The sequence below is a fragment of the Haemaphysalis longicornis genome, unplaced genomic scaffold (assembly GCF_048455015.1).
Source record: "Haemaphysalis longicornis isolate Haplotype H1 unplaced genomic scaffold, Haemaphysalis longicornis Haplotype H1 scaffold_9, whole genome shotgun sequence".
In the NCBI taxonomy this organism is placed as follows: domain Eukaryota; kingdom Metazoa; phylum Arthropoda; class Arachnida; order Ixodida; family Ixodidae; genus Haemaphysalis; species Haemaphysalis longicornis.
The window spans coordinates 113,016,607-113,030,177 of NW_027526460.1; the positions used below are offsets into that span (position 1 = coordinate 113,016,607).

The window sequence follows — 13,571 nt, forward strand, 5'->3', positions numbered from 1 at the left end:
TACATGAAGTTTAGTGATATTGAACTGCGTAGTTGTGCCCCATACCAGATGACAGTAGTTGGCGTGCGATAAAAATAACGAGTTTTACATAAGAAGTTTAACACTTTTGAGTAAACAAAATCTCAGTCTAGATAGAACATCGGTAACTCCAGAAAGCTTCGTAATAGCTGAATCTACCTCAAAATTCCATGACATATGTTCCTCAAAAAGTACACCCAGGCATTTAAAAACAGGTACGAGCTCGATATCTCCATTGTCTACATGGAGGGCAGAGCGTATTGCACTCGTATTGCACTCGCTTTGATGCTCACTGAGTAACTCGGGCTTCGTTACAAAGGCAGATGTTGCGCCCAATATGCGTTTTATAAGAATTTGGAATAAACACAATACAACCGATATAGGGCGGTAGTTTGAAGGGTCCTTTTTTACCGCTTTTATAGAGGGGGACCCCGCGTCCACACTGTGGGCTGTCTGGACAAGAGCAATGTTCTATTAATTTGTACAATATATACAAAATAGCACCTTTTAAATACTCAATATTTCTGCTGATGTCACCTATGTTTATGTTATCAAGCCCTTATAATTTGTTGCGGCTTAAACTACTGACTCTGCAAAGGCGACCAAGCTCTGTCAAAAATGGAATAAATGTGGACGATGACACATGATTGGGTAGTATATTGCGACTTGCACACTGAACTAGTTCCTTTTGTTCTAATGAAAACGTTTTATTCATTATTTTTTTGCTAAGTGGGAAGTAGGGGAACCTAAGTTGCGTTCTATCATGTTTTTTTGTACACACGCGTTCGTTACCTTCGTTTACACAGTTAGTCTGTTTTCACGATATTTAAATTAGTTTCTCGTTTTTTTCGGGCTTTTTTATTTGTTTGCGTTTTTTGACGTTGGTGGTCGGAGTGCAAGGTACATATTTTTTATTTCTTTATTCAAATTTTTATTTTTTATTGCTTGCTTCTTAAAAAAATCCTCGAATATTTATGCTTGTGTTCACCGTTATAACGATTCCTTTTATTAACTTGGGCAAATATGCATTTCACGTAAATGCGGGGCGTTAGACGGTTTGGTCTGTGGGTTACTCAGCAAAGAATGCTGATGCATTAAACCCCTCACGCGTTCAATCGTTGAAAACAAACTAAGCGAGCTTCGTAATGCTCGACAAAAGCTTTCCTTCATAAAACGTCGCTGCTGAAGCAAGCTGGGAAGCCAGGCGTACGTACACCCAACAACTCAGGGAGTCCTCTTTCAAGAACAACATTCTCCCGTAGAAAGCGCGTACGTCATATTAGCGGAAAAGTACCCATCTCCGAAACCTCCCTGATGCGGTGAGGAAAAAAAGACAACTCTTTCCTGCACGCCCTGATAGATGAAGTCCCTCTGCTGGCACGCCGTTGTCGCTTCACCCGTTATCAACGGCGTGGCGACATAGCGCTAAGGTTCCCCGGCGGCTCTTTTTTCACGAGCCGGCGGAAAAGGAGAACGTCGAGGGAAACAGGGAAGCGAACAGACAGACAGGCAAACTGCTTCGTCCTCCTCCTCTTCCGCCACGTGGCGCAGGCACTGCGAACCCGCATCCCCCATCCGTGCGTGCGCGAGCAGCGACTTGTCGCCCCGGTCTGCGCCGGATAGAGACGGATCGATGGCGACGCCGGCGTAATGTTGCACCCGCGTTCATCATCCGTCGCAAGATGCAGGGACTCGCGCTTCCCTTTATTCCTTTCATTTCTTCGCCATACAAATGCGCCGGGTTGGGAGTTGCGTAAAAGAAAACTAACGCATCTGGCCGCTACACGACCGTAACAACGATGATTCAGCTTCTCGGGCGCGCATTGGCCGAGCGACCGAGTGTGCGCTCAATACGGGTCAGTGCGCATGAGAGAGAACCAGTCGCTCGTTAAGCGGAAGAAAAGAAAATGTAACTCACTCTGATGACCCCTCACAATTTGTAGGGTATTCACTAACTCTAACAAATGTGTGTGTGTGGTAAAGTTAAACCCTCCTCGAAGTGTATAAGTGAACACTGTTAAATGCCATAGAGAAACCTTGTTTAAACATTCTTCCGCTACTCTTGCTCTCCTTTTCCCAACAGCGCTTTTTGGCTGCCTATCTTGAATACTGTCATCCGCTCTATTCCATACCATCCTGCCCATTATTTGTGTGCCATGGCTACACCACAACGTCCATGCGGTCTGCATCTTTACTCGAGGTCACGGAGCAAGAATATGACAGAAGGGGAAACGTCGCTTGCTCGGCCAGCCAACATCGCAAGCATTTGGTCTAGGTTACTCCGTGCCCGAGGGTTTGTTTCATTGTCCACAAAACTAAAAGCGAAATATGGCAAGTTCCTTGTTCTACGCTCTGCGGGTGTAGGGATATGTTGAGCCTGAACTTCAGCATGCAAATCTGTTCACACCTGTCTGTTCACATCCAGCCCTCTCTTCCTTTATTTTCAGTGCAGCCACAGTCGAATTAAGCAGGTAGCAAAGCGTCCGTTTTATTTGAACAGCGGAATACGTGCAGATCCGGTATTGTCTATATATATTAGAGGTTATGTCTCTTTGCAAGTTAGCCTCTGTGCTCTGTTTTGCTGAAGAATGTGGTTGATTGTTTTCTTGTTTTCTTGATTTTTCCTTCAATGGAGCGGTATGAGCCATATTCTTTACAAGCACTCCTGAAGGCCTTTTGGTGTTTTGTGCTCTTCCTATTGTTGTGTAAAATTGGAGTAGCGTTGTTTAGTTGTTGTCCCAGACTAAACAGTGCCATTTTCTTATGACCTGTGCAGGTCCTGTTTGGCACGTCGAACGGCCAGATCCTGGTGAATGACATGCACGGGGAGCTGGTGGCACAGGTGACGCTGAGTGAAGACGCCGCCATCGTGGCCATGGCCTGGTCCTGCGAGAAGTTCAAGATGGAGGAGGCGGACGACGACCGAACGGCCGCCACGGGAGACGGTTCCGTCCCAAACAACGCCACTCAAGGTCAGCCTCTCTTCGCCCTCCTGCCGTCAAAGCCAAGCACCGTGACCTACTACGAGAAAGAAAAAGAGAAATTCTAGTGTCCCGCCTAACTCTTCACTTTAGGGAACATACTGAGTTAGGTCGTTTCCCAGGGTGAAAATTCTAGGCATCTGCGCGAGAAGGTTATACTAATACCTGAGGTAGGGTAAGTACAAGAAGGCGGCCATGTTGTTCTCATGTTTTTGTATTGATATCCCCGATGAAAATATTCCTTGCTGTGTTGTTGGCGATAATAGCGACATCGCCTGTGTGAGTGCCGTAGATTCAGCTACAGAGGTCTGAGCGAAGATGTGCATAATTCCCCTGTGTTTGTTGGCGGTTCTAGTCTGGTGATGTAACATCCCTTTATCCAAAGGAACAACCGAAGCTGATCGTGTTAAATATTCTCTCTTGTTATGCCCGCAGATAATGTTCGAAAACACCGCGTTTTCTAAGCGCAATATGGTTCGTTTGTCCCCCTTCCCCACTTTCTCCCTCCCCCCTTCCTCCCTATTTCTCTCTCCCCCTTTCTCTCTCTTTCATGACGAGCAGCTCCTGAGCCTAAGATATCCGTCCTGGCCGTTTGCTTCAGCAACGGAGCCATTCATGTCATGAAGAATTACGACGACATATCACCCACCATAATCAACACTGGTCTCAAAGGTACTGATGCCCTTAGGTACTTGTCATCACTCTTATTGGGTCATCATCATCATCATCATCATCATAATCATCATGACTATTTTTTCCTCCATATAGGGATCTTGATGCGGCATTGCATCAGCAAAAACTTCCACAACGTGGTAGTATGTTCTGTACGAAAAGCGCAAAAAACGAATTCAGAATCTTAACAGGCACAGATTTTCGGAATTTCCGCGCAATAAACGAATTACGATAAACTACGCTAAGGTACGGACGAATAGCTTAGAGTACGTTAACTCATAGCGCATTATTATTTTTTTGTGAGATATGCCACCGACGTCGATCCGGCTGTTTCACTCAATGGCCATTTCAAGCTATCGCATTAAAAACTCAAAACTGCTGAGTACTGCTGCTGCTGAGTACAGCTGTTAGTGATTATGCCATACCGTTCGATGATTTCTGTAGCTTTTGACTGTATTTTACTTGTCCTTGCACGCTAATTCAAGAATACCTCGGCCTGAGTTGAAGCTCGCGAAAATAACCCTATACTGGCCACATCATGCTTACCTGATTTATTAGGTGGGACTAGCGGTCGGTCATGACAGGCGTTTTTACGCGTTTGATCAATTACATGCTGTCCAACCACTCAACAACCACTTGCTAGGAATAAATTTTGCCCGGCGGCCGTTTCCCCCAATTATTGCTAACGGTCTCGTCCTTTTTGCTGCGTCGTCATTGCCAGACATCAAAGTGGAGTGGTCCAACAGTGGTGAGGTCCTGGCCGTGGCTGGCATCACGTCAGAGTCCACCGAGGGAGACTGCCGAAACCGCATCCATTTCTACACGGACGCCGGGATGCTGCGATTTGTGGCTTCCATACCCTACACGCAGGTACGGTGGGCGAAAAAAAAGAAAAAAACGTTTGCACGTGGATCTTCCATTCTGTGCAAAGAGTGTTTTGATGCACTGAACTGGTGCACTGAAACCCTCCAAGTACAGGGCGCAAATACTAAAGGGTGAGGACGACTCAGCGAGCAATGGAACGGAAGACGATAGGTGTAACATTAAGGGACATGAAGAGAGCGGAGTGGGTCAGGGAACAAACGCGTGTTGATGACATATTAGTAGAAATTAAGAAGAAGAAATGGACGTGGGCAGGGCATGTAATGTGAAGGCAAAATAACCGCTGGTCATTAATGGTAACAGAGTGGATCCCTAGAGAAGGCAAGCGTGGCAGGGGGCGGCAGATGGGCAGATGAGATCAAGGAGTTCGCGGGGATAATTTGGTCACAGTTAGCATAGGACCGGGATAACTGGAGAATAATGGAAGAGGCCTTTGCCTCGCAGTGGGCATAGATAGGCTGATGATGATGACTAGGGGGTCGATAACAAGCCTGTACGCGTATCTACAGCTCTGAAGCCTGTCCCCATGCCAGGAGAACGAACGATTGTGTATCAGGGAAGAGAGGGATACGTGCACGTAATGCTCCACGTAACAGTAAGAGAAAGTTCACATGGTGCACAATGCCGGGCTGTATAAAAACTGTAAGGTTAATAAAAATATGACAGGGTAAACTGCAGGCGTTCGCCGACTAAAAGTAAACAGCTTCAAGGCTGACGGTGTCGGAGCTGTCGTGCCCTATAGCGCGGCGTGTCGCAGCAACACTTTACAGACTCAAAGCTGTTAAGGGCATGATTTCGTGAGTTCAGGCTTACAAAACTGCCACACATGGGGGGAGTCACAGGGATGGGGCACCAGCGTCATGGGTCGCAAGCGACGTCAAAATAGCGAGGGTTGCAAAGTTTTAGGTATTTAGGCGATGACGCAGGTAGTAACTGCTCTCTAAAAGTTCGGCATATACACTTGAGACTCCTTACGCCTTGGAATATGAATGCCGAGAAACGGCGCAAAATCACCACCGCGCTCCTCTACGCGGCAGTTCCCGCCGCTGAGATCACATGACTTTTGGTGCCGTTCGTGTTGATGCCACCGACGACGGCGGCCACTTCTATATAGGGCTGAAGTGTGGGTGCAGCTGTGGGTTTTTTTCGCGTTGTTCCCAAGCATGAAGCGGGCGTGCAGTTGTGTATATATAACCACGCGTCGTCTTCAGCGTGTCATGTGCGTGTCATGGGCGCATGCGCAGAGTCCCGTGACGGCGCTGACGTGGGGCCACAACGACAAGCGGCTGTTCGTGGCCACGGGTAGCGTGATCCACATCGGCTGGGTGACGCGGCGCATGGCCTCGCTGCAGCTGCTCTCGAGGTTGACGCTGCACCGCGCCCTCCGGGACGAGGCGGCCGTGCACACGCTGCCGCTGCCCCGCAGGCTGCGCGCCCTGGTGGCCAACCTCTTCGGACAGACCGTCAAGGTGCGCCCTGCGTAGCTGCGTAGTACATTGGACGCCTCGTGGATGGGCCGGCGTTGCGTTGTTTTCAAGCAAAGCTTTCTACCTCTACCAGCCAACGGTTCCTTCGCGGCGCGTGGGACAAGAAACTCCTAACGTTGGCTGAAGAGGGGGAGGGCGATTTTCACCCACGGAGCACAGTGTAGATGGCGCTGCGAACGCGCGCTATTACCCAGCGTTCCCTGAGCGCCGGCGGGCGCGACGGCAGGAACCATTCCGTCGGCTGTGTCGTCTGCTTTAGCGACGGTTGTTTTAGGCCTGTTTTGGCACAGCTTCGCGTCAATTGCGGGTTTCCTTCGCACGGCTTGATTAACTAGTTCGACAGCACCTCTTGGGTAATCCGGACCCGAAAGAATTCCGAGGTCGTACGGCGAAGATACGTTCAGGTTTGGTTTGCAGGGCGGGAAAAGAAAATATACAGACCACGTACAGACATATGGCCGCTAGAGAAACGCTACCTTTTGCTAACTGCTTGCCAAGATTCGGACTCCGTTTTTTGAATTGCTGAATACCAATTCTGTTCTGTTTTAAGAGGTATTAAAAAAGCGAAAGTAGCAACTTGTTCTGATACATAGCGATCATAAGAGTTCTCTCAGCTTTTTCGCAGTTCTCAAACCTGCTAAACTAACTAGTTTAAATCGGTAGGAATGGAAATCACTAGGCTCACATGCCGAATTTTTTCGGTATCTGCGCTTGTGTCACGCGTTGGGTAGTCCTGGGCTAGCACATCAGGACGACTAGGTTCCGCTCTCTCACCGCTCCTCTCTGTTTTCTTTCGGCCGACCCACGTCTGGGCTACAGCGACGGCGTCCGCCGCTCTAGCCCGGCCGTGGCCGACGCTGCTGCTGCGTTGGGGTGCCGCCCCCGCGAATTCCAGGTTACTCCTGGCCAAATTTCTAGTTTCGCTCTTCGTAGAGACACGTGTGTGAATTCCAGTGACGTCACATGGGCAATTGTTGTGGGTGCCGTTTAAAGATTTGCTTTCCAACCACCTTCACAGCATGGACTGGAGCCAATATTTCCGATCATCTATTCTGATGCATGCCTGGATCGGGGCAAAGTTGTATGCGTATGCAACCACACCTACCGGCATCCAAATCGTCACCATCATCGTCGTCGTCGTAATCATAGTAAAGATTTCGGAGAAACCCTCTTCGAATGTTCACTCCTGTACCACTCGGCATTGCCGTATAGTTACAAATGGCTGCAGTTAGGTGCTTGAAGAAACTTCGCCTGGTCAGGAGTGATATTTGGAGGGAAAAATCGCAGTCACTGGCCAAGTTAAGAATAAATGTTTGACGTTTTGGAACCCGTACGCGTTTCTTGTTCATGGATCCCGTATTGTTTTCAAAACATCAAACATTCTATTTTTCATTTGGCCACTGGGTTTTTAAACATCAAGTAACAAAACGCCTAAGTGGCTAAGGCGTTGTGCTGCGGAGCACGAGGACGCAGGTTCAATTCCTGGCCGCGGTGGTCGCTTTTCTGATGGAGCCTGGAGACGTAAAGCGAGAACACCCGTATGCCGAGATTTCGGCCCACGTTCAATATCCCTAGGCGGTCAAAATTAATCCGGAGCCCTCCAGTACAGCACACCTCATAGCCCAGGTGCGTTAAACACTAGAATCAATCAAACAAATCAAGTTACAAAAGGCTATGACAAGTTAAAAGTTTAGCGGTGATGAAGAATGAATACTCCTGATTAGTGCATGTAGTAGCAGTTGAAGTTACGTGTACCTACAAGCGCTAACCTTCCTCTTTACGTCTCAAAAGTTTCTGTAGCTGGTTTATCTGGCAGAAAGACAGTCGCGTATTTAAGTACAAGGGAGAGAGAGAGAGAGAGAATGTATTTAATGGTAAAAGCGAGCTTAGCCGAGCCATATCGCTTAGCATGCTACGCCATATGAGGGAACGAAAACATGAGAAAACATGAACTGAAATAAATAAATAAATAAATAAATAAATAAATAAATAAATAAATAAATAAATAAATAAATAAATAAATAAATAAATAAATAAATAAATAAATAAATAAATAAATAAATAAATAAATAAATAAATTAATAAATAAATAAATAAACAAATAAATAAATAGATGAATGAATAAATAAATAAATAAATAACGAGGTAATGCACACAAGTGTTCAAGCACATACACAGAGTTTGGAAGTTAAGTTCATCACAGCACTTGTTCCAGGCCAGTGCTACGCAAGAACACGAGCAGAGCTTTGGTAGCCCGTACGGCCTGGCGTGGGTCCGACCAAGGGCCCATAACTGCCCTTAGTTCAAGGCCTGCGTGGTGTGGTATACACAGAGATGTTTGGAGAGTCTGCGTTGGCACTGTAAAGTTTCGACAGGTACAGATGACATGTTTGATGTCTTCTGTTACATGGCATGTTGGACAGAGTGGTGAAATGTCCTGTTGAATTTTGCTGAGGAAATGCCGTGTGTACGCCACGTTGAGACGAAGGCGGTGCACTACCGCTTCCTCACGCTTGCTGAGCCCAGGAGGCATCTTGAAGCTGCATTTAAGGTCAATGGTATGCAGAGGCGTGTACTGACGATTCTTGTCGGTCCAAATGCACCGCTGTGATCTCCAGGCAATGGAATGAGCGAGGGTTGCCGCATCCTTTCTTGTAAAAGGAACGGGCAGCGGTGGAACACAGAGGCTGTGGGCCGAAGAGGCTGCAGTATCAGCTGCAACATTTCCGGCGACTCCGCAGTGAGCACGAAGCCATTGCAGTTCGTGTCGCTGTTGTGTTGCTTGGAGGTGCAGATGATGTATCTCCCATGTCATCTGATCTTTCGGCAGTGATCTTAAGTACACTAGAGCAGACCGGGAATCAGTGAAAAAAGCCCATTTAGTGGGTGGCTGCTTTAGGATGTAGTGAAAAGCAGCCCGCAGCCCAGCGAGCTCGGTAGCCATCGTTGACGTCTTGTGGCTAAGTGGGACGCTAATGGTGGTTCGCGACGAGGGAATCCAAATCCCAATCGCCGAAGAGGTACCCGTCACTGATCCATCCGTGTACACATGCGTATGGGCTCTATAGTAAGTATTAATGAGCTCCAAGGCAAAAAATTTCAAAGCTGGGGCCGGCATGGGTGCTTTTCGCTTGAAGCCAGGAACAGTGGTCGTGATCTTCATGGGAGGGAACATCCACGGTGGGTGAAGAAAAGGGGCTGGGGCCTGGAAATGTGGGGGTAGGACCTCCTGCGCCCTGGACACATATACCGCTGCTAGTGGGTGCCCACGCTGTCTGGTTACAATGCGCAGTTGCGTTCGACATAGCTCCAGTGCCTGCAGAGTAGGGAACGGAAGACGTCTACTTTCTGTCATGGTTCCCACAGTGGATGTGGTCTTCGGAACCCCAAGACAGATTCGTAGTATTTTGGCCTGTAGGCTTTCAAGCCCTCTACGGTTCCCTTTCGAGAGTGGAGTCAGTGCTGGGAGGCTGTAGCGGAGGAGTCCTTCACACAGAGCGTCGTATAGCCTTAAAAGAGAGCTGACACTGCATCCACCAGCGCTGTTGGAGAGCATACCAATAATGTGCGCAAATGATGTCAGCTTCTCTTTTAAGCTGCGAACGTGTGGTGTCCATGTCAGATGACGGTCAAAAGTGACACCAAGGAATTTGTGGTGATCCACATATGGTATTGGTACGCCAGCGGCCATTAAATGGTACTTGGATACATCCCGTTTAGTGAAGGCCATTGCGGCGCACTTGGCGGGTGATATCTCAAGGCCGCGTATCGCGAGAAACTTCGCAACCGAGTTAATAGCGCGCTGAAGTCTCGAATCACACGCCGGTTGCGGCCTGAGAACCAAATGCATATATCGTCTGCGTACATTGAGATTTTCACCGACTGCGGCAAACATCTCTCAAGACCAACCAAGGTGAGGTTAAAAAGAGTTGGGCTCAGGACGCCGCCCTGGGGAACACCGCGGGTAACATTGTGCGATGACGTGTCGCCATCTGCTACGCGCATGTAGATGCTTCTGCCGGAGAGGTAATCACAGATCCAATTGTACATGCGTCCCGAAATACCTGCGGACCTCATAGCTGTGCAGATAGCTCCATGGAGCACGCAGTCATAAGCCGATTTTATGTCAATAAAGACTGCGATGGTTAATTGCCGTCGAGCCTTTGCCTCCTTAACATGTGTTGCAAGGGCAATCACGTTATCGATGCTGCTCCGACCTTTGCGGAAGCCTGACATCTGCGACGGATATATACCTCTCTCAGTGAGATCCCAGTCCAAGCGCTGCAGTACCATCTTCTCCATCAGTTTACCAATGCAGCTGAGGAGCGCAATCGGCCGATACGAGTCAATGTGCGTAGGCACCTTGCCAGGCTTTAAGACTGGTACAATGCGGGCGCGCTTCCACTCTGGTTCAAGGTGGCCGGTTTCCCAAGAATGGTTAAACACTGAGAGAAGCCACCGCTTCGCTTTAGCACCAAGGTGACTCAGAACCACGTAGCTAATTCCGTCAGGACCTGGGGAAGAAGCTTTCTGAACTGAGGCCAGGGCGGCCTCGAGTTCCGCCACACAAAAGGGTGTGTCCAGATAAGATGTGTGCGCCAATGGAGGGCTCATTGTTCCTACGGTACTTGTACTAGGTGAGCCTTGCGTGGAGGTGATTTTGGCACAGAAGGCTTCAGCTACATCCAGGTCAGTTGTCTTCATTCTCAAGGAAATTGATGTGAAGGGATGTAACTGAGTCCTTGGTGCACGAAGACCACGAACTAGACTCCATATCCTCGTGAGGGGCTTCCTGGGGTCTAATTTGGAGCAAAACGACATCCATTCACGCTTGGCGAGCTTTTCCAAATGTCTCTGAATGAGCTTTTGCGTGCGTCTGGCCGCTCGTACGTCTTCAATCGCTAATGTTTTCCGCGCACGTCTTTCCGCCCTTCTGCTGATCGCACGAAGATTGTCATATTCAGCATCAGCCACAGTATACTCCTTTGGAAAGATGCCAGCTTTGCTGCACAACCTCCGGGCTTTCGTGATGCTGTCGATAGCGTCATCGTAAGAAGAGAAAGTGTCAGCGCTCTCTTCTATTGCGGTGGTGAAACCTTCCCAGTTCACAAATTGAACCGCAGGTTTACGACGACCAGCAGGGAAGCCACCCAGAGTGATGTACGTTGGTATGTGGTCACTTCCGTGGGACTCAATGTCGGCATACCAGCTTGTGGTCGACAGCAACGCCGCGGAAACCATGGTGACGTCAAGGGCGCTCGACATCCTTCCACGATGATATGTTGGGTCCCCGGCGTTTACTACACTTAAACCAAGGCGGTCAGCAATGTCCAAAAGGCAACGTCCTTTAGCCGTGGTTTTTTTGCTTCCCCACGAAGGGTGGTGCGCATTGAAGTCTCCTGTCAGGATGTGCGGAGGCGGTGTAGCGCGAATAATGTCCTCGAGGCGAGTGGCGTTCAGTGATGCGTTTGGAGGGATGTACGCAGCGATAATTGTGAAAGAGATGCCAGCATGTCGCACTGTGGCGGCTGCGAATTCATTCGATGCGTTAGGTGGCAGGTTGTGTTCGAGTAGGGTAAGGTCTTTACGCACCCCTAGTAAAACCCTCGTCTTTGCTGCTCCAGTTGATGACCGCAAAAGTACGTATCCCGATAAACGTACGTCTGTGGTTAGTCGGGACTCCGATATGGCGATGAGCGGGAACTGATATTTTTGAACAAAGCGGCGGAAATCTCGAAGCCGCTGTCTAAGTCCTCGCGCGTTCCATTGGAAGATTGTTGCTTTTTCCCGAATTTGATGCACTGAGGGGGCCCGTATCATAGTCGTTGCCGTTACAGCCATTGTGCGAGGAGAGGGGAGATAAAATCGAGAATTGTCAACACGGCTTTGGCTACTGGTGCGGAAAGAGGGCTGAGAACCAAGCGCAGAGCCTCCACAAGAGTGGAGATTGAAGAAGCGAGGCATCCGGAGCTGCTCGCGGCTGGCGATCCGCGCTGTCCTTTCAGTGTGACACGAGAGTTGGTTCTAGTTGACCGAGCAGCAGGAGTGGTCGTTGTAGTCGGTGTTGATGATGGGGAATTTATTGGTTGAGATTCCGGCGCTTTACGAGGAGCTGGTTGAGGGACACCTGTTGGGTCAGAAGGAGGCACATGTGCAGGCTCCGTAGAGGTAGTGCCTATCCGATCCGGAAGAGGGGCACCGCCTGATTTCGGAGTGGGAACGCCCGTTGTTGCTGGAAGTATTGTAACTGCAGATGCGGTCGCCTCGGGGGTTGCGGTTGTTTTGGATTTTTGTGGCTCCTTGCTATGAAGGGAGGGTAGTGCCGGGAAGTCTTTATCGACGTCCATGGAGAAGTGTTTGCCTCCCTTCTGCGCACGCCTCCTTGAAGCTTTTTTGCGTCCAGTGATGAGCTGCTCTTCTACGGCAGCTTTGGCAGACTTATAGTCAGTTTTATGAGTGGTCTTGTATTTGTATATTGTTTGTTCATCACGGCGGGCCCAGCATTTTCCAGACGTCGCTTCGTGTTCTTTCCCGCAATTGGCGCAATGAAGGTTCACGGCTTCGCACGTGGCACGGTCGTGGCTGCCACCACATCGAGTGCAGCGCGTTGTAAGCTTGCACACGCCTGCCACATGACCGAAGCGAAGACACTTAGAGCACTGCCTGGGTGATTCGACGTAGGCATACACACGGTAGCGTGTGTAACCGATAATGACGTGTTCGGGGGTCGATTCAGTAGCAAAGACTATTTGCACGCTTTCGGATGATTTGCCCAGTCTGCGGACCGATTTGACTGGTATTCTTTGACGCAAAGCCTCGAGAATCTCAAGGTCTGAGATGTCCGTGGCTACACCCCGAATTACGCCAACACCGCATTTGCTTGGGCGTGGTTCGTATGCCGTCACCGGAATCCCCGCAACGCTTGAAATTTTCAGCAGGCGCTCCGTTGCATCAGCATTACGTGTGTCGATGGCCATGAGGTTAAGTCTGTAGTTAGGACGCACTTGCAGCACGCCATCGGGAGCCAGAGATTCCAAACCCTCCGTGACGGATATTGGGTTGAACCTAGTGATGATTTTTGAGGAATCGGTGGGCTTTACAATTACGACAAGCCCGTATCTCAAGGGGTTCTTTACAACTCCGTGCAGGTCCAAGGCTTTGTAGAGACTCTTTGATCCCCGACGGCGCTTGGGAGCTTGCACATTCTGAAATGGTTCTGGAGTTTCGGAGAGATTGTTGGCCTTATCAGCGCATATCTCGGTGCCAGTGGAAGAGGCATCAGTAATGTCAGAGATGTCCGAGATATCACTCTGGCTCTCTGGAAGAGGTTGCTCAGATGGGGACAACTCACGGCTTAATTGGCCTGGAGTTACCGAGGGTCCTGGAGAAGCTCCGAGAGAGCCAGGCGGCTCGGAGAAGCCGCCAGCAACGTGGAAGGAGGCACTGCCGGCTGGATGGCCAGACTTGGTGGGGCATCAGGCAACGGACTTTGAAGGGACCCCGGCTGCGGAGCACCGGGTGCTGCCCCCAC

General features: G+C 49.4%; 1 protein-coding gene across 1 annotated transcript in view; it reads left to right on the forward strand.

Annotated features, from left to right (window-relative positions):
- Tusp (WD40 superfamily protein Tusp) overlaps positions 1-13,571 on the forward strand; it is a 159,231-nt gene that overhangs the window by 125,599 nt on the left and 20,061 nt on the right. Inside the window, exons 3-6 of the mRNA XM_077685015.1 lie at positions 2,795-2,990; positions 3,561-3,671; positions 4,393-4,541; positions 5,798-6,022. Coding sequence (XP_077541141.1) covers positions 2,795-2,990; positions 3,561-3,671; positions 4,393-4,541; positions 5,798-6,022 — 681 coding nt within the window. The remainder of the gene's footprint in view (positions 1-2,794; positions 2,991-3,560; positions 3,672-4,392; positions 4,542-5,797; positions 6,023-13,571) is intronic.